This window comes from Emydura macquarii, unplaced genomic scaffold, assembly GCF_026122565.2.
Source record: "Emydura macquarii macquarii isolate MOO-44397 ecotype Brisbane River unplaced genomic scaffold, CSIRO-AGI_Emac_v2 contig_2805, whole genome shotgun sequence".
Taxonomy (NCBI): domain Eukaryota; kingdom Metazoa; phylum Chordata; order Testudines; family Chelidae; genus Emydura; species Emydura macquarii.
Window position 1 is genome coordinate 5,109,527 of NW_027132942.1, and position 18,249 is coordinate 5,127,775.

An 18,249-nucleotide genomic window follows, 5' to 3' on the forward strand; every position below is an offset into this window, starting at 1 on the left:
CCCTTTCCTGCACTCAGGATAGAGGCACCATTGTGTAAATGGATGTGTAGCTGCCACGCTAACTCAGCCTTGCAAAGATCTCTCTGCGGTCAAACAATAGCATCACAAAGATGTGACCATACCTTCCCATCTCTGTTCTTCTGAATGAAATAGGAACTTCAGAGCCTAACTGGGATCCCTCAGATGCTAAAATTATCAAGAATAGGCAACTTTTCTCATTTGAAGAGTTAAAAAATAAGGTCTGTAAATACAGAAATTGTTGTAAAGCCAACGTCAAGGCTGCAGAGTTAAAAACCCAGTCAGGAACTGCAAACACCCACGTTAACTCACCATGGTGCACCTGGGCTGTACTTTGTATTGCTATTTTTCTTGACAAGTGTGTAGCTCAAAATATTGCTGTGCGTCATGTAACAAAGCAGAACAGCAGACACACCAGATAGGTGCATGGCCAAGGGCAGGCTTGTGATGAACTTTCACTTGGACCTTTCCTGATGCTTTGTCATTTTTAACTGTAACCATATGGCCAAATAGTGGCCGTAAGCCACTGACAGTGGCAGAGGTAGTACCCCACCATGGTGGAAGCCCAAAACTCAGACCCTGTCTCAAGAAGCACAGGGAAGAGAAGCTCCTGCTGTCCCTGGTAAAGGCTGCAGCAACCACTGTCTAAGGGGAGTGACCAGATTTCCCTGCAGTGACTAAACAGCTGGCTGCTTATTGACAGCTCATGGAGTTACATTGCTTTTGGTGCTGTAAGTCTCCAACCTGTCCCCACCAATGAGTTTGTTCCAGTGTGGCATCCCCACAGAAACAGCATGTATGTGTAGGGGTGACAGAGGTAAGTGGGGAGGCAGAGAGGATAGTTGTGTGCAGAGCGTGTGTGGGTTTGCACTTTGGACAGTTGCAGGACTGAAAAGGGTGGGTGCTGAGAAACTCTCTTCCCTAGGAAAGGGTGGGGATGCCCCTGTGCTAGCTACAGAGGAAGCTGGGCCCCTCACTTCTGGAGCAGCCAGAGGAATGGAAACTGCAAAAGTGCAGCTTCTCTTCCTTTCCATGCTTGAGGCAGGGGGAATCTCAGGGCTTCCCTCCTCATTACAATCCCCTGTGGGCCGTGGACTAGGGCCAGCGTGTCGAGCAGCCCAGGCAGATTGGTATTGATGCTACCCTTGTGCTCAGGCCCTGGGGGTCACAGCTGAGCCAGAAGCTCTTGCTTCTGCCATGGCATTCCTGGCGCCTGGCTAATATTGATATTGCCCCGGTGGTGGTGTGCCAGCATTGTGAGAGCAGCCGCTGGCAGGAAGCCAGCCTATTGTTTAGCCATTGCCTCGCACTTCCTGTCAGACAGTTAGAGAAGCCCCTAGCCCCTGAGACAAAACACAGAGCAGAGCACTTGCCCCACAAGGCAACGCTGCCTTGTGCTGCCCTGCCTCCCCCTGCCGTCCCAGGGCTCCCTGCTGCCCCACTACCTGCATTATGCAGCCGTACAGAGCGGTCCTGGCCTGTAAGGCCCGGAACAAATGAGACCGCATGGAGAAGGCAAAAGGTAGCAGAGGACCTAGCTTCCTCCCACCAGATGGACGTGGGAACTTGCTGGAAGTTAGGTTAATTTCCCTCCCCCACTGCCCAGGAATGTCTCATGGTCTACACCCAGGAGAGCTGAGTACTCCTTCCCCTTCCCAGACTTAAGGTCGGGGCGGGGAGGGTCATATTTCCTCCAGCTCCTCACTGGGCCCAAGGGTTAAGTGTGAGAGGCCATTACATCCTTCTCAGAGCACAGGGATCATCAAATGAAACGGCTTTGCACCCACAGGACCTGAGATTAGGCCAAAGGACACCCCAACGCTGGCAGGGCTGCTGCCATGGTGACGCCCTGTCATTCTGTGGCACAACACTACTGTGGGGGACTGACGGCTGCACTCCATGGTGAGCGTGGAAAGACATTCTTCTGGCTACCAGAGGAGACTTAAGTGCATTTGTTAGCAGCTTCATAGTCAGATTTCATAAAATCATAGAAGATTGAGGTTGGAAGGGACCTCAGGAGGTCATCTAGCAGGACCAACCCCAACTAAATCATCCCAGCCAGGGCTTTATCAAGCTGGGCCTTAAAAACCTCTAAGGATGGAGATTCCACCACCTCCCTAGGTAACCCATTCCAGTGCTTCACCATCCTCCTAGGGGAAAGGGTTCTCACATATCCAGCCTAGACCTCCCTCACTGGAACTTGTGACCATTGTAAGGAGTTTGTTTTTGGACTCCATTTTGGTTAAGTGGTCCTCCATCTTGGGGAACCTTCTTTGTGGACTTTCAATTGTGGTTTGGCACAATGTCCTGTTCCAAGTAAATGTTGTAAGCAAGGCATTACAAACTCAGTCAATGGATATCGCAACCACTACTTATTGATGAGAAGCTGCCTTGATTTTGTTGTGGCCTACAGAGACAACGGATTTGAAGATGCCATCACTTCTACCAAAGAAATAGGAGGGAACTGAGGTGTGTGTGTGTGTCTCAGGCGCATCAACCAGGAGCTCACCTGTTGCTCCCAAGAGACACCGTGCCACAATGACACACCACATTCTTGTAGAGAAACAGACTTCCATAGAAAAAACAACCACTTTGGCCCCCCATTTTTCACTCTCAGGCGCAGTTGACACTTAGGACAGGCTAGGAACGATTGTCAGCCCTGCTGGGAGCAAGTCTCCCAAACTGCTCTACAGTTAAGACAAAGATTGGTAAGATTCAACCCTAGGCTAACAGTAACCTTCAGCACATATGTTTTTAAACGTGCTATTATAGAAATGTTGGCAATCTTAACTTAATCTTACAGTGTTAAAGCTGCCGTTACACGTTTTAGCAATGTTCCAGAGGGTAGCCGTGTTAGTCTGTACACAGCAAAAACAACGAGAGTCCCGTAGCGCCTTAAAGACTAACCAATTTAATTTCTGCAGACATAAGCTTTTGTGGGTTGCACCCCACTTCCTCAGATGCAGTTGGTAGAAATAATAGAGCAAATACAGGCAAAATATATATAGTAAGCAACGTATACATATCCAAAGGCATAGACAGCAATGGGGTAGGTGGATGAAAGCAGGGTACTTGAGGCCTAATGACAACCATTGAGTAGGAGGTGAGAATGGGTGATCAGAGCAATGTTTTTCACAAAACATGTTAGGAAATAACCTAAAATAATAACTTTGTGCAAAAGAGCAGGAAACAGATAAAAATTAAAATAATAAACAAGGCCAGCAAAGGATATAATTACCTAAGGCTTTGGAAGTAAGGTCATCTAAAGATTGACTGCAGAGTGTCAGACAACGAATACAGCAGGTATTCCGCAGCGGTGGGTAACTGTATCCCATCCCTCCTTATACAAGTGCTGTACTAACTGGTGATCAATAAATCCAACCAAACCTGACTTATTTGAGGTTTGTTGTTATTAACCTAAACCGGACAGGGAAGAACCCTTCTCACTAAATACATAATCACAGTAAAATTGTATCTATAATTGGTTGTCCATTGGCTATTGATTATTAAATTAAATTATTAATCATCAACAGGGACCCTCACAATCTCATTCTCTCATGCAGGCCCACACAGCACACACGTCTCAAAACAGACCCACACGCACACAACTGTATAGTTACAGCACTATTGCAGAGTGCACATTATCAAAATTACACACACGTCGTTGTTTTGTTACCCCTTTTGGCCTGAGCAGTAAGCCAATATTCATGACCTTATTCCTCCGAATGGAAATCTGGGATTTCTTTGGTGCAATCCTGTTTATTTCCATGGAAGTCCTGATCACAGCAGGAGACAACTGCTTTGTTCTTCATTCCAAGCCTCTTTCTAGTCAGCATATTAACCAAAATCTCTCTTTTCTCGGTCCTGTTATACCTGCGTCTCTGGTTGTTTCTGGGCCTTTGCTGCCTTCTCTGTCTGCTTCTGTAGCGTTTCTGCTGCTTCTCCACCACACAGCCGCCTGCATTTGTATTCAACCCCCAGTGAAACCCTTCTGTCCACATAGCTCAAGCTCCTGCCTGGCCTTGCCTGTGTTTTGGGCACTGGCTCCCATTGTTTTTGCTATCTATTCCAGAATTGCTTTTCACATTTATCCAGAATGAAGGACAGCTGCTACACCCACCAGCTTCTGCAAGGTTTCTCCCAACCCCCAGCACAAGCCAAGTTTCTCAGAGCTGCGCAAGAACCATGCCCATTGGTGTTTGCCTTCTCTGTAAAGCACTGTGAGATCTAAAGATGAAAAGTGCACTCAGAAAGCCCTCAGCAGCCAGCCTGAATTAATTTTACACCCCACTAGCCACTCTATCTCACTGTTACCTGCTCTGGCCTAGGGTGGGCTGGGCTCTCTGCCGCATGCCAGGGCAGAGTGCTGATTTTAAGTGCCAGGAAGTCAGGGGAGAGGCAAGCTGACTACAGTTAATCTTTAAACCAGCTCCATTTACCTTTCACCTTTGCACATTCACTCTCCATTTTCTGAGACTCCACCTTCCACTCCCACAACACACACAGAGACCCAGGAAGAACCCACAGGCAGCAGGCGGCCAGGCTGAGCTCCTAAGGTAACTTGCGGGGCCTTCTCCTCAGCAGGGAAAATTTGGAGGGGGGTGTCAGGCAGGAGGAGGAGGAGGAAGGACAAAGCTCATTTCTGGTTTTGTGGTCAGATTCCCTGTGCTAATGGCATCTGTGGCTCCCTGCTGGGGAAGAGACAGGTCTCTGTACTGGGCCTGGAAGTAGAGGTGACAGTCACCTGTGCTTGAAGGCCAGTACCAGCAGGCCAGCGTTCCAGCACAGTGACAAAGCAGCCTCTGTGTTTCTCTTGTGCTGAGGCCCACATTTGTGGGTGCAGACTGCACTGGGGAGAGCAACCGCCTGCTCAGCTGGTGCAAATGCAGCCTGCAGCCACAGAGCCATGGTCTGCACAGGCAAAAAACCCACTGATGCCATTTTAGAGCCCCTATCTGCAAGCGTAGCTTTACCAGCTCGCCAGGGGAAACCCTGTCCTCCCCCAGCATCCAACATAAGCTAGGTCTGTCCCCTAGATACTGCAGCCAGGGCTTCCTGACTCGTCTCACTCCCTTCTCTGCTGCATGCATGCACACCACCTCCTGCCTGAAAAAAACCCAAGGATTGGACCCCAAAATTCTGAACTAAAAACACCAACCGAGCATTTGTATTGTGGTGAAGGAACTCCCCCTGCTCCCCCACAGCAGGTGTGTGAGAACGCTCCCAAATGTATTCAGGGGATTTTGGCCCCCCCACTGCAGGAACTCTCACCCCACATCTGCCCACCCCACAATTCCTCCTTGACACTAAGCAGTTCGTTCTGCCCCACATCAGCCCCCCGGCTCCTGCAGGCAGCTCCAGGGGCTCTCCGCCTGGCTTACCTGGCTAGGTGTGGAGGGGGGAGGGGAGCAGAGAACCCACACTGTTCACGGGGTGGGAAGGCTGAGGTGCAGGTCTCCCCCCACTGGCCACTCCCCTTTTGTGAGAATGGCCTAGAACAGGGGTTCTCAGTGGGCTGGGGTCCCCAAAAGACAGCCTGAAACCCCACAGGACAGAATTCAGCTGTATGCCCAGACCTGAGATTTCCAACAGGGGCTGCAAATGGGGCAGGTTGAGCACCACTGGCCTGAAGCCTCCAGAGCAAGGGGAGGCAGCTTGGACTGCTTCCTGCAGCAGCCCTGATTGGCAGATTTATGCCCTGTCCCACCTCCCTGGGAAGAGCCACCAATCAGAGCACAGGCCCCGTCCCCCTGCAGAGATGTAATTCACAGGAGGGCAGGACATTTCTCCCATCACTTAGTGGCTGGGGCTCTACACCCCACAGACCCCAGCCCTGTGACTTAGCAACACTCCTGACCCCTCCCCCTCCATGCTGCTTCCTGATCATCCCCCCTCAGCACTGAGCCCTGGCCCGCTATCCCCCACCCCCTTAGCACCCTGGTCCCTCCCACCTCAGTTTCCCCTCAGCAACTATCTCTCTCAGTGCTGCCCCTACCCTTCTAGACCCCAGGCACCTACTGCCCCACCCCCACACTCCCCTCTGCTCCTACCCCATGCCCCACGCCCTCCCACCTGCAGGCACCTCCCCCTGCCCCTTACCCCTTCCTTTCACCACTGGGCACTTCTCCCCACAGCACTGCCCCCTGCCCATATACTCCCCTCCCTGTGCATCTCGCAGTGCTGCTCCTCCTTCTGACTCCTCTGGGTATATCCTGCCTCATCTCTGTCTAAGCTGTGCCACCTGCCCTTCCACACATGCCCTGGGCACCTCTCACCTCATATTCTTGCACAGTCCTTCCAGATCCAAGAGATTAGTACTTAACATCATTTGGATATTACAATTCACTCCTCGATGCTCTGTTAGGATCATCAGTTCAGACACCCATGGACAGAAGGACAAAACCCTTAGCGCCTATATCCAATGAGCTTTGTGAGCCAAAGATATGTGACCCTGAAATAGTTACAAAAGTGCTGTGTGCCAGGAAGCTTCAATGAAAGCAATGCTATGAACAGAATGACAAACAGCTTTCCCCCAGGACCCTGGCTCTCCGTTTCTTGGAACAGGCAGAACTCTGCTGATACACACAGCAGTAACACACACCAGCCATGGGAACACCGAGAGCAGATGACTTGCTCTCCAGTGGGAGATCAAGCCATTGCAGAAAGAACTTTTGAGAGCAAGCGTCAGTGCAATGAGAAAGCCATCGAGGTTCAGAGATGGTCAGTACTGACAGATGTCCAGTATGGTGATCTCCATTGCTTCCATTTTTTCTACAGTGCTTTAAGTTCACAAAGCAAGCATTGTACAGACATTGGCTAGTCTTCACAACGTCTATGAGAGGCAGGAAGCTGAAAGTGGTTTTTATCTCCATTTTACAGATGGAGAGACTGAGGCAGAGAGATTGAGCTGCTCCAGGCTAAACAGCAAGTCCATCCCAGAGCCAGGATTAGAATTCAGGTGTCCCTGGTTTCAACCCTAGCCCTGAAAAGAACCAAGGTACCTCTCATGAGCTTTATTAGCTGGCTGTAAGAGTTTGTAGTTGTCACTGTTAGGTTTTATTTACATTTTATTTTTTAAAAAGGAAGCTATACCAGAAGTGCCTGGAGTCAATGGACACTGGCCCCTGCCATGGGACAGCAGCAGAGGGAGAAAATAGTCTGGTCTCTTCCCAGTACTGGTGTGTCACACACCTTCATTTCAGCAGGGACGGGACATGGAGACTTCTGTCCCACCTACTCATGGCTTGTTTTTCTGTTGTGCAGCTTCCTGAAGCCAAATGGAATGTGCCTGGTACCTTTGTGTATGCAGCCTCCTCTGTGCCTGGCCTGCGACAACAGGACATCCTTGCAGCATTGACAGCAAGGTGGGTGTGGAGGACACTTTACAGGGCTCAGCGTAGTCTAAAATCATGCAGGAAAGAGACTCCGTGACCCAGGAGGTCCTGTCCAGTCTAATCATGAAAGACAATGATCCAGCCATCGGATCCTGGTGTGCCCTTCTCTGCTAGATTAAAGAGTCCATTATCAAATATTTGTTCCCTATATAGGTACTTCTCGATGGTAATCAAGTCACCCTTTAACCTTCTCTTTGTTAAAATAAATAGCTGGAGCTCCTGGAGTCTGTCACACTAAAGCACATTTTCTAATACTTTAATCATTCTTGTGACTTTTCTCTGAACCTCTTTCAAATTTATCAACATCCTTCTTGCATTGTGGACACCAAAACTGGACACAGTATTCCAGCAGAGGTCACACTGGTGCCAAATAAAAAGGTAAACTAACCTCTACTCCTACTCAAGATTTATGCATCCCAGGATCGCATTAGCCCTTTTGGCCAGAGTGTCACACTGGGAGCTCATGTTCAGCTGATTGTCCACCATGATACCCAAATCTTTTTCCAAGTCAATGCTTCCCAGGATAGAATCCCCCATCTTGTAAGTATGACCTGCGTTCCTAAATGTATACATTTACATTTAGCCATATTAAAATGCATATTGTTTGCTTGCACCTCGTTTACCAACCCATCCAGATTGCTCTGTTTCAATGTCCTTTCCTCTTCCTCGTTTATCACTTCCCCAATTTGTATAATCTGCAAATTTAGTCAGTGATCTTACGTTTGCTTCTGGGTCATTGATTAAAAATGTTAAATACCACAGGGCTGAGGACTGATTCCAGTGGGGCCCCACTAGAAACACACCTCTTCAATGATGATTCCTCCTTTACAATTATATTTTGAGATCTATCAGTTAGTCATCTTTTAATCCATTTAGTGTGTGCCATGTTAATTTTATATTCTATTTCTTAATCCAAATGTCTTGTGGTACCAAGTCAAATCTTTACAGAAGTCTATTACATCAACACTATTACCTGGGTCATCCCACTTACCCTTTTTAAATATTGGCACAATATGAGCTTTCTTCCAGACTTCTGGAACTTCTGTAGTGTTCCAAGACTTATTGGAAAGCAACACTGATAGTCCAGCGAGCACCTTAGTCAGCTCTTTTAAAACTCTTGGATGTAAGTTATCTGAGAATGCTGGTTAAAAATGTCTCATTTTAATTGTTGCTGTTTAGCATCCTCTTGAGATGCTAGTGGAATGGAAAGAGTTATTGTTGGAAGACTATATCATCTGTTTTTCCTAAATCCTGAACAGAAATATTTATTGAACACTTCTGCCTTTTCTATATCACTATTGATAATTCTACCATGTCTATCTAGTAATGGTCCAGTACCTTTGTTAGGATTCTTTTTGTTCCTTATATATTTAAAAACCTCCTTCTTTTTGTCCTTAACTCTGCTGCCGATAGCGTTCTCCTTGTGCTCCTTTGCTTCCCTTATCAATTTTCTACCATTCCTAGCTTCTGATCTATATTCATTACTATCACCTTCCATTCTCACTTTTTCCATTTGTGTTATGTTTTTATATCTGTCATCTCTTCCCCTCTAAGCCAGGTTGGTTTAAACCCCCCTACATAAATAGTTAGATAGGTAGATAAATGCACTTCTACACATCAGCCACTCTGGCTTGCTTACACCCTCTGCACAGGCAGATGTCTGTTGGTGGGGTCTCATCTGGGAATTGCAAATCCAACAGCCCATGTAAGAAACATGGTCCAAACAATCAAGCAGTGCAATCCACTTCTCAGGAAGTGGGAGACCTTTGAATGAACTAAGAACACACTGTGGACAGAGGCAGAGTCTTGAAATCCATGGGGAGGAAGGAGGATACACACATTCGGGTTCTAGATGATCACAGGTTTGGGATTAGAGAAATGTTCCCGAATGATGAGTGCCACTGGAGGGGATGTCCAGCAGCTTTGCCCATCCTACCCCTCTACAGTATCTGGGCTTCTTCCTCCACCACCCCTTTCTTCTCAAGTTCATCTCACCCTGAATATTGTTTTGTGATTGTGGACCCACAGTGACCCAGTCTATGCTGGTCTTTATCTAATTGTACAGGCCTGGGTCAGAGACTGGTTACTGGTCTAGAAGGACCATTGGTATGATCTGCTCTGGTAGCTCCTATGTTCCTGAAACTGTCTCTGTTTTTCTCTAAAACTCTGCTACTATTAAATTATTAAACTATTACATTCATGAATTATGTTTGAAATTCTTGAGAGTCTCACTCTGGAGAATCTTATCAGGGATGCTGAACCCCTCTCATGTAGGTGACAATATTTTCTCAGGGATGGGCTGACTGCCATGGAAAGAGCCTTCAACACACTCCAGATTCCCTTCCTGGAAACATCACCCGCTTGGACCTTTCCTTCAACTCCTTGGCAGTGCCTAGAAGCAGGACTTTCTTGATACGTTTCCCTGCCCTGCATGCCCTAAACCTCTCCAACAACATCATTCCCACACTGTATCCAGCAGTCTTCTCTAACCTCTGTGTGCTGCACCTGCTGGACCTGAGCAGCTGTAACATCTCCCACCTTCATCCAGCGGCTTTCCAGGGCTTGAAAAACCTGCACACATTGCTCCTGAAAAACAATAAGCTCCAGATTCTACGGCTGTCTGCATTCCTGGCCTTTGGGGCCCTGGTCCATCTGGACCTGCGGAACAATGATCTGATCTCTGTTGATGCACTAGTCCTGCAGCTGATGGAGAGAACCCCCCAGGTCCTGCTTCAGGGGAACCTCTGGGTCTGTAATTGCTCCATGTATCCTTTCCAGCAATGGCTGCAACAAAGACGAGGTGAGGGAAGGACTGAGGGCAGGGCTATCATGAGGAAAGGGCTCAGAGAGGAGGGACTGAATGGTGAATGCCCTGGAAGGGTTCAGGGAAGAATCACAGAAGTAAAAGATGTAGAAATCCTTTTTAGTCCCTTCTATTTCATCTCCTGTGGTTAATGCAGGCTTATTTCCAGGAGAGTATTTTCTAGGGCTTCTCTAATCTTCATTAAGGGACATCAACTTAAAAATCTCTCAAAATTTTTTTTACATATTGTGGTTACAAGTAATGCACAAGATTCCTAGAAATATTGCATTGGAGGAAGAAAAATGTTTAGCTTTTTTCAGTTTGGCTAAGATTCTGGAAAATGTGCACCTAAAGTTCAGCTCCTAAATACACATTTAGGCACCTGAATAAATGGCCAGATTTCAGAAGTGCTAACCACTCAACAGCTCCTATTATCCACTTCAGTGGGGCAGGGCCTCAAGCCTCTGAACTCAGTTTTTGAAGTGGACTAGATTTCGCAGTGATGTGTCCCTTTGACCACTGGCATTTTTATCACAATGTGAGGCCTTGTCTGCACTACAACATTAAATCGACCTATCTTAGTTGACGTACGGCCACCACAGTAATTACTGCAGTTTTTCATGTCCACACTACCCTCCTTCTGCCGGTTATGCGCATCCTCACCGGGAGTGCTTGCACCTACTTAAGTGGGGCAGTGTGAGGGGCTCACAACTGGAGGGCCCCCCTCCTGGTGGTCAGGGCTCACAGCTGGGGCTGTCAGTGCTGGGCATTGGGGGTGGGGGACTCCAACTGTAAGCCCCATGTGGGGCTGACAGCCAACGGGTGGTGTAAGAAACGCAGTGTCTACGCTGACACTGCATCACCTTAACTACATCAGCTTAAGCGCTACACCTCTCGCGAAGGTGGAGTTTTAAGTTGGTGTAATGGGCAGCTTGTATTGGTGGGAGCTGCATTGTAGTGTAGACGCTTACAGACTGGCTTACATCAACCTAACTCCATAGTGTAGACTAGGTCTAAATGCATTTGGTGCTTTACAGTTAACAGGCAGTTCATGCTCACAGCAACCCCTCCCCCTAATTTTGCTTGTTGCTGATGGCTCCATATTTAGTGGTTTCTTCACTTGTTTCTTCCATTAGGTTTCACTAGCGGCTAAGAACAAGCAGATTGGGCAGGCATTAGCAGGTGCACTCTCTTGTGCTCTTTACATAATGAGGAGCAAGGGTGGAGACCTCCCTCCAAAATGGGGGTGGCAGCATGGGTGGGAAGGTGGAGGCCCACCCTCTCCCTAACTGAGTCAGGTTTTGTGTCTTCCAGCTGTGCACGTACTCTGTGCTTTCCCACCAGAACTCCAGGGGCAGGAGGTCAAGACCCTGAACTTTCAGGATCTAGGCTGCAGAAGAAATCAGCGGTTTCCTCGCTCTGAGCTTTCAGACAGCAGTGAACTGCCAGCCACCGTGCAGAGAAACGACAGTAAGTTGTACGGGTGCAGGGTTTACTCTGGGCCCTGTGAAAGCTCTAACTTCCTACTTCATCATTTTCCTAGCAGTGGCATATTCCTAAAGTATATACCCCACTGGGTAAGAGCTGGATCTCTGCTCTGCCTCCTACCTAACCCATCAGGAGAGGTTCTGGTTCATTCTGCTCTGCTAGGTTTGGATTGCTCTGCAATGTTACCTTCCTGGGCAGCATCAATATCTGGAGAGGCTGCCTGAGTTCTGCTCTGGACCTTGTCAGAGTGAGCATGTGGTGTCCTCCTGGATGGGGACAAGTGCTGTGACTGTCACATAGGGTATGTCTACACTGTCATTAAAAACCCACGGCTGGCTTGTGCCAGCTGACACTGGCTTGGGCTAAGGGCTGTTTAATTGGGATATAGATGTAAGGCTTTGGCTGAAGCCTGGACTCTAGGACCCTGCGACAGGGGGAGAGTCCCAGAACCTAGGCTGCAGCCTGAGCCCCAACTCTGCATCACAATTAGAATAGCAGCATACGGACCCTGGACTTCAGAACAGCAGACTCTGATTCCCTCACGGAGCTGAGGGGCAGGATCCCCTGGGAGGCTAATATGAGAGGGAAAGGAGTCCAAGAGAGCTGGCGGTATTTTAAAGAAACCTTATGGAGGGTGCAGGAACAAATCATCCCGATGTGCAGAAAGAATAGCAATTGAGGCAGGCAACCAGCTTGTCTTCAGGGAGCTTAAACACAAAGAGAAAGTTTACAAGACGTGGAGGCTTGATCAGATGACTAGGGAGGAGTATAAAAATATTGCTTGAACATGCAGGAGTGAAATCAGGAAGGTCAAAACACAATTGGAGTTGCAGCTAGCAAGGGATGTAAAGGGTAACAAGGAGAGTTTCTACTGGTATGTTAGCAACAAGAAGAAGGTCAGGGAAAGTGTGGGCCCCTTACAGAATGGGGGAGGCAACCTGGTGACAGATGATGTGGAAAAAGCTGAAGTAGTCAATGCTTTTTTTGCCTCTGTCTTCACAGTCTAGGTCAGCTCTAGACTACTGCACTGGGCAGCACAGAATGGAGAGGAAGTGAGCAGCCCTCAGTGCTGAAGGAACAGGTTCAGGACTATTTAGAAAGGCTGGACATACACTAGTCCATGGGGCCGGATGCAATGCACCCGAGGGTGCAGAGAGAGTTGGCTGATGTGATTGCAGAGCCATTGGCTATTATCTTTGAAAACTTGTAGTGATTAGGGGTGGTCCGGGATGATTGGAAAAAGGCAAATACAGTGCCCATCTTCAAAAAAGGAAGGAGGATGATCTGGGAAACTACAGATTGCTCAGACTCATATCAGTCCCCGGAAAAATCATGGAGCTGGTCCTCAAGGAATCCATTTTAAGGTAGTTGGAAGAGAGGAAGGTGATCAGGAAAAGTCAGCATGGATTCACCAAGGGCAAGTCATGCCTGACCAACCTGATTGCTTTCTATGAAGAGGTGACTGACTCTGTGGATGTGGCGAAAGCGGTGGACATGATATACCTTGACTTTAACAAAGTTTTTGATACAGACTCCCACAGTATTCTTATCATCAAGTTAAAGAAGTATGGGTTGGATGAATTGACTATAAAATGGATAGAGAACTGGCTAGAGCATAGGGCTCAATGGGTAGTGATCAACAACTCGATATCTAGTTGGCAGCCAGTAACAAAAGGAGTGCCCCGGGGTCAGTGCTGGGACCAGTTTTGTTCAACATCTTCATTAATGATCTGGAGGATGGGGTAGATTGCACCCTCAGCAAGTTTGCAGATGACACTAAACTGGGGGAGTGGTAAATATGCTGGAGGTTAGGGATAGGATACAGAGAGACCTAGACAAATTAGATTAGACCAAAAGAAATCTGATGAGGTTCCAGAAGAACAAGTACAGAGTCCTGCATTTAGGATTGAAAAATCCCATGCACAGCTACAGACTGGGGACCGACGGGCTAGGCAGCAGTCCTGCAGAAAGGTAACTGGGGGCTACAGTGGATAAGAAGCTGGATATGAGTCAACAGTGTGTCCTTATTGCCAAGAAGGCTAATAGCATATTGGGCTGCATTAGTAGGAGCATTGCCAGCAGATCAAGGGAAGTAATTATTTCCCTCTATTCGACATTGATGAGACCACATTTGGAGTATTGTGTCCAGTTTAGGGCCCCCCACTACAGGAAGGATATGGACAAGTTGAAGAGAGTCCAGCGGAGGGCAACGAAAATGATTAGGGGGCTGGAGCACATGACTTATGAGGAGAGGTTGAGGGAACTGGTCTTGTTTAGTCTGCAGAAGAGAAGAGTGAGGGGGCATTTGACAGCATCCTCCAACTACCTGAAGGGGGGATTTTAGGAAAGATGGAGTTAGGCTGTTCTCAGTGGTAGCTGATGACAGAACTAGGAGCAATGTTCTCAAGTTGCAGTGGGGTTGGTGTAGGTTGTATATGAGAAAAACTAGGAAAGTGGTGAAGCATTGAAATGGGTTACCAGGAAGGTGGTAGAATCTCCATCATTAGAGGTTTTTAAGGTGCGGCTTGACAAAGGCCTGGCTGGGATGATTTAGTTGGGGTTGGTCCTGCTTTGAGCAGGGGTTGGACTAGCTGACCTCTTGAGGTCTCTTCCAACCCTAATCGTCTATGATTCTATGATTAAACAGACCCTTGTCCTGAGTCCTGTGAGCCCGAGTCAGCTAGCACAGGCCAGCCACAAGTGTCTAATTGCAGTGTAGACATACCCTGAGAGGTTGCCAGATAAAGCACCAGGCAATTTTACAGAACAGTTACTAACCTCTTCAGAGCTATTAGAGGCTCAGGTACTACATGATAGGCACCAATACAATACAGGAGCCCAGAGGTTAGTTACCGGGAGCCTTATGAAATCTGAATGATCTCTTGCCACCTGAGCAGGGTGACTATCCCTCCCCCAGGACTTTATGCTGAGCTGCAGATTATCCCCTTCTAGGGTTTTTTAAATTTTTTTTCCAAAAGGTCAGAACCTACTCAGTGTTAGCAATTGCCATTTACAATAGGAAAACGGTGGCAGTTTACAACACTTATTCCAATGAATAGCTGCCATTTAACAGCTTCTGAGTATTTAATGAAATGAAACACAACAAGATTACTCCTTCCAACCACACTGTTTCTTAGACAAAATATTTGCCAATTCCTGTATTGTATTTAACAGAGTGGCGAGACAACCCCTTTTGTTTTTCTCAGGATTATTTCATTTACACTAATCCTGTCACTTTATATTCAAGTTTTGTTAGGCTTTGTCTTCACTGTAAAAAAAATGCATTAACTAAGGCCTATTAACCATCCCACCTTAAAATCCTAGTGGAGACAACACGCACGGTAATTTTTACCACAAGATAGCTAGGCGAGGCCAATGCTATCCTCCTGCCTTTGGTTAACCACATTTATTTAGCATTTTTGGCAGTGAAGATGTTAGATGGTTATCTGGTTCGAGCTAGGTAAAACCTTCTAAAGCTAGACACAGCAAACTTTACTGTAAATCTGCTCCACTGAGACTGTAACTTGAGCTGTTTGACCTGCTAAACTACACTTTGCTTTGTCTTGACTCATGTTTTACAAGGTTTTACTTAGATGGAGATAGATAACATTATCTAACATACTTCTAAATCCTAACCTAGACAAAGCCTCAGTAACTTGTCTCCCAGACATGGGATTGTGTCACCAACCCAGATTATCTCAGAAAAAGTGATTGAGGGTTTTAACTATTAATAACTCTTCCAAATTCACTAGTCCATAAACCCCCTTGGTCCCCTGTAATAATCAGACCCTCAGTTTCCTTTCAAACAAATCTGTGCATGCAGTAATGGGGTTTTCTGTTAGGCTGAAAATTTAAAGAGCACAGGCAACTTCAGAATCCCAGTTCTGAACACACTGCCCTGCCAATTCACCATTGCCCTGCACGTTATGCAGTCATTTGCACCAGTGCAAAGAGAATGTGACGTGGGTGTAAAATGCTGCCGTGCTGATAGGAGCCATTAAGCAGCACCATTGTGGCTCGTGGAGCATCAACCTGAGTACTCACCCTGCATCTAAGGCAGTGGGGCCTGACAATCCCTCACCCATCAGGAAAATACTGGTGAGACCTGGGGATTCCCTGAAGTGTTCTGTCTCTCTTTCCTGTGCAGCAATCACCACGCCACCTGCAGGGAAGGGAGGGAACAGCTGGCCATACCTGGTGGGGTTCCTTGTATTAGCTGTTGGCATCTCCATCCTGATTGCGCTGGCTGCAAAGTGCAAACTCTTCCATAAGAGCTTTGCCAGCTACCGCCATCGGCCACTGCCTGACGCCAGTTCAATGGGGGGCAGCCATGCTGAGGAGGTGGTTGCCTGGGGGGAGAACCAACCCAGGCCTGCTGCTGCTGGGTTGCAGCTAGAGGATGACGACGGCTTCATTGAAGATAACTACATCCAGCCAAGTGAACGGCTGCAGGAGGAAGATGAATTGGAACCACATTTTCCCCTCTGAGGCTGGGACTTCACCCAGCCTCCCCTCCCAGCTTTCCCTCTCCACCTTCTGGAGCCAGGGCTTTCAACTCCTGGCCTGTCAACTCAGCCCTCAGCAGCTCAGGACCTCCACCTCCACTCCCAGCCTTCTTTCTCCACCGAGCCGTGTCACTATTCTTGCTTTAGCTTCCACTGTTTAACTTGCAGGGTGGTGGGGAAACATGAACAAAGCAGGAGTGGAGAGGTGACATGAGAGAAGGGTGTGATGCTGAAAGGGTCAGCATGGGAGCAGAGCTTACTGGAAAGCTATTGGGGTCCAGTTTTATTCCTGGTGTAACAGCATCAACTTCAGTGGTGTAACACCAGGGAAGAGTACAGCCCACAGTGCAAGGAGGTCTGCCTATGGCACTGAAAACAAACTGCTCATTACTTGTCTGTGCATCTTTGCTTCAGCATTTAAAATGCAATAAAGCAAAGTGAAAGCCAGCCTGATACTAGCTTTGCTCCTAGCATGAGGCCAGGGAAAGACCCCAACCCTCTCAGCATCAGCCTCTCTCACCCCAGCCGGAGCCAGAGCACCAGAAGACCAGCACTAGGATCGACACACACCAGCACAGACACTCCTGCAAAGAGAAGACAAAGGCCACATGAGACCCTGACTCCGCAGCCTCCAGCGACTCTGCCATGGAGACAAAAAGGCAAAGCCACTAACCTGTGTATCAAGCCTGCTTTCTTCTCAGAAGCCATAGGAGGGAAAGGCCAGGAACAGTTATAAACAGAGCATCTGGGAAGCTGACCTGTCGAGGTGCACAACGGACTGTGTTGTTTAACCTGAATGTATGTGGCTGCACAGCCTATCTCGCAGGTCCCTCTCACAGATCCATCCACTTCAGAGCTGGACCTTGTCCAGTTTTATTCCTTTTGATGATTGGCTGCCCTCCTGGTTAGACTGCCCAGCACTTGCTGTGTGAGCTGGCTGCTGAGTCCTGCAACCAGATAGAATACACAGCACTGTGTGTTAGTGCCTCATGCCTGCCTGTCAACATCCTGAAGGGTCCCAGCTTTACAGGCAGCATCTGCAGGGATGCTTCATCCAAGGGTGAAATGCAGCCATCTCTGGGATGTAATATAGCATCTGCTTAAGAGAATAGGAGGCAAAGGAGAATCCTGTATCTAGTGAAAACTGCACAAAGATGTGCCAACCTAATAAAATACACAATTTTTTTTAACTTTGTGAAGACAAGCAGCTTCCTGTCTTTATTTTGTGCAATCCCCCTCCTTCCTTGGCTGTGTTACATTGTCCCACATGTATCGCAGATGATAAACTCCTTGTCTTTGTTTCCTCTGTACAGTGCTATATGCAAATGTTAAATAATCAAATGAATTCGTGGAGCAGGATAGAAATCCCAGAACTAGAACTGGACCAAAACACAGGGTTTAATACTCCACTCTTTAAAACAAAGGGCTCTGAGATCTTTAATCATTTGAAGAAAAAAAATCAGCTGATCCCAGGCTGGATGGCCAAATTTCAGGGGGTTGGGGATGCCACTGGAGATTCCTGACTGGTGTAGGTCATGATTGTTAGGAGCAACAACCTACCCCCAGCTGGGATCCCCCCTTCCCACACACCTGTGATCCTGACTTCCTCTCTGACCTGCCATCTCCCCTTAGCATCATTCCTGCAGAGAGGATTACAGGGTGGGATTCGAAGTGAGTCTGTGTTTCCATTCTTAAAATTGCCTTCCTAGCCTGGCCTGTTTCAACATAATTAACTGCTGGAGAAGCATTGATGCCAACTGTGACCCATCCATGCCTAGGGCAGCCACCTGCAAATGCCAAGGTCAGGGCAGGCTGCAAAAGAAAAGCAGATTCTTCCAGCACTGGTGGATAACACTGAAGTAAGACTTCCCAACCAGCCACAAACAGTGCTTCTGATTCCCCACACTGAAGCTAAGACATAAGAAGCTAAAACAAAAGACACACAGCCCCCTTTACTGCATTTCAGTCTCTGGCTCCCAATCAGCCACTAGGGCCAGAAAAGAGATATGTTATTTAAAACTCTATGCTTTTTACCAAAAAA

The 18,249-nt window shown here is 47.7% G+C and overlaps 2 protein-coding genes across 4 annotated transcripts in view; one reads left to right on the forward strand and one right to left on the reverse strand.

Moving 5' to 3' along the window:
* The window catches only part of TIE1 (tyrosine kinase with immunoglobulin like and EGF like domains 1), a 66,228-nt gene extending 60,739 nt beyond the window's left edge, over window positions 1–5,489 (reverse strand). The window contains exon 1 of the mRNA XM_067567860.1: window positions 5,400–5,489. The gene's annotated coding sequence lies outside the window, so the exon portion shown is untranslated. The remainder of the gene's footprint in view (window positions 1–5,399) is intronic.
* Window positions 4,516–17,431, forward strand: CUNH1orf210 (chromosome unknown C1orf210 homolog). 3 transcript variants are annotated; one of them, XM_067567863.1, is made up of 6 exons: window positions 4,522–4,574; window positions 6,898–7,015; window positions 7,282–7,382; window positions 9,687–10,212; window positions 11,530–11,685; window positions 15,851–17,431. In XM_067567863.1, exons 3-6 carry the CDS (start codon window positions 7,296–7,298, stop codon window positions 16,189–16,191), a joined length of 1,110 nt encoding a protein of 369 aa, XP_067423964.1. In that variant the 5' UTR covers window positions 4,522–4,574; window positions 6,898–7,015; window positions 7,282–7,295; the 3' UTR covers window positions 16,192–17,431. The 3 variants fall into 3 exon arrangements, with proteins under 3 accessions (XP_067423962.1, XP_067423965.1, XP_067423964.1); XM_067567861.1 differs by lacking the exon at window positions 6,898–7,015 and having other exon boundaries at window positions 4,516–4,574; XM_067567864.1 differs by lacking the exon at window positions 6,898–7,015 and having other exon boundaries at window positions 4,516–4,574; window positions 9,705–10,212.
* Window positions 17,432–18,249: the final 818 nt, after the last annotated feature.

Coding starts and splice junctions, on each gene's coding strand:
- CUNH1orf210 (XM_067567861.1), top strand. CDS start 7,296: ATGGAATGTGCCTGGTACCTTTGTGTATGCAGCCTCCTCTGTGCCTGG. Junction 7,383..9,686: donor CTTGCAGCATTGACAGCAAG/GTGGGTGTGGAG, acceptor CCTCTCATGTAG/GTGACAATATTTTCTCAGGG. Junction 10,213..11,529: donor ATGGCTGCAACAAAGACGAG/GTGAGGGAAGGA, acceptor TGTGTCTTCCAG/CTGTGCACGTACTCTGTGCT.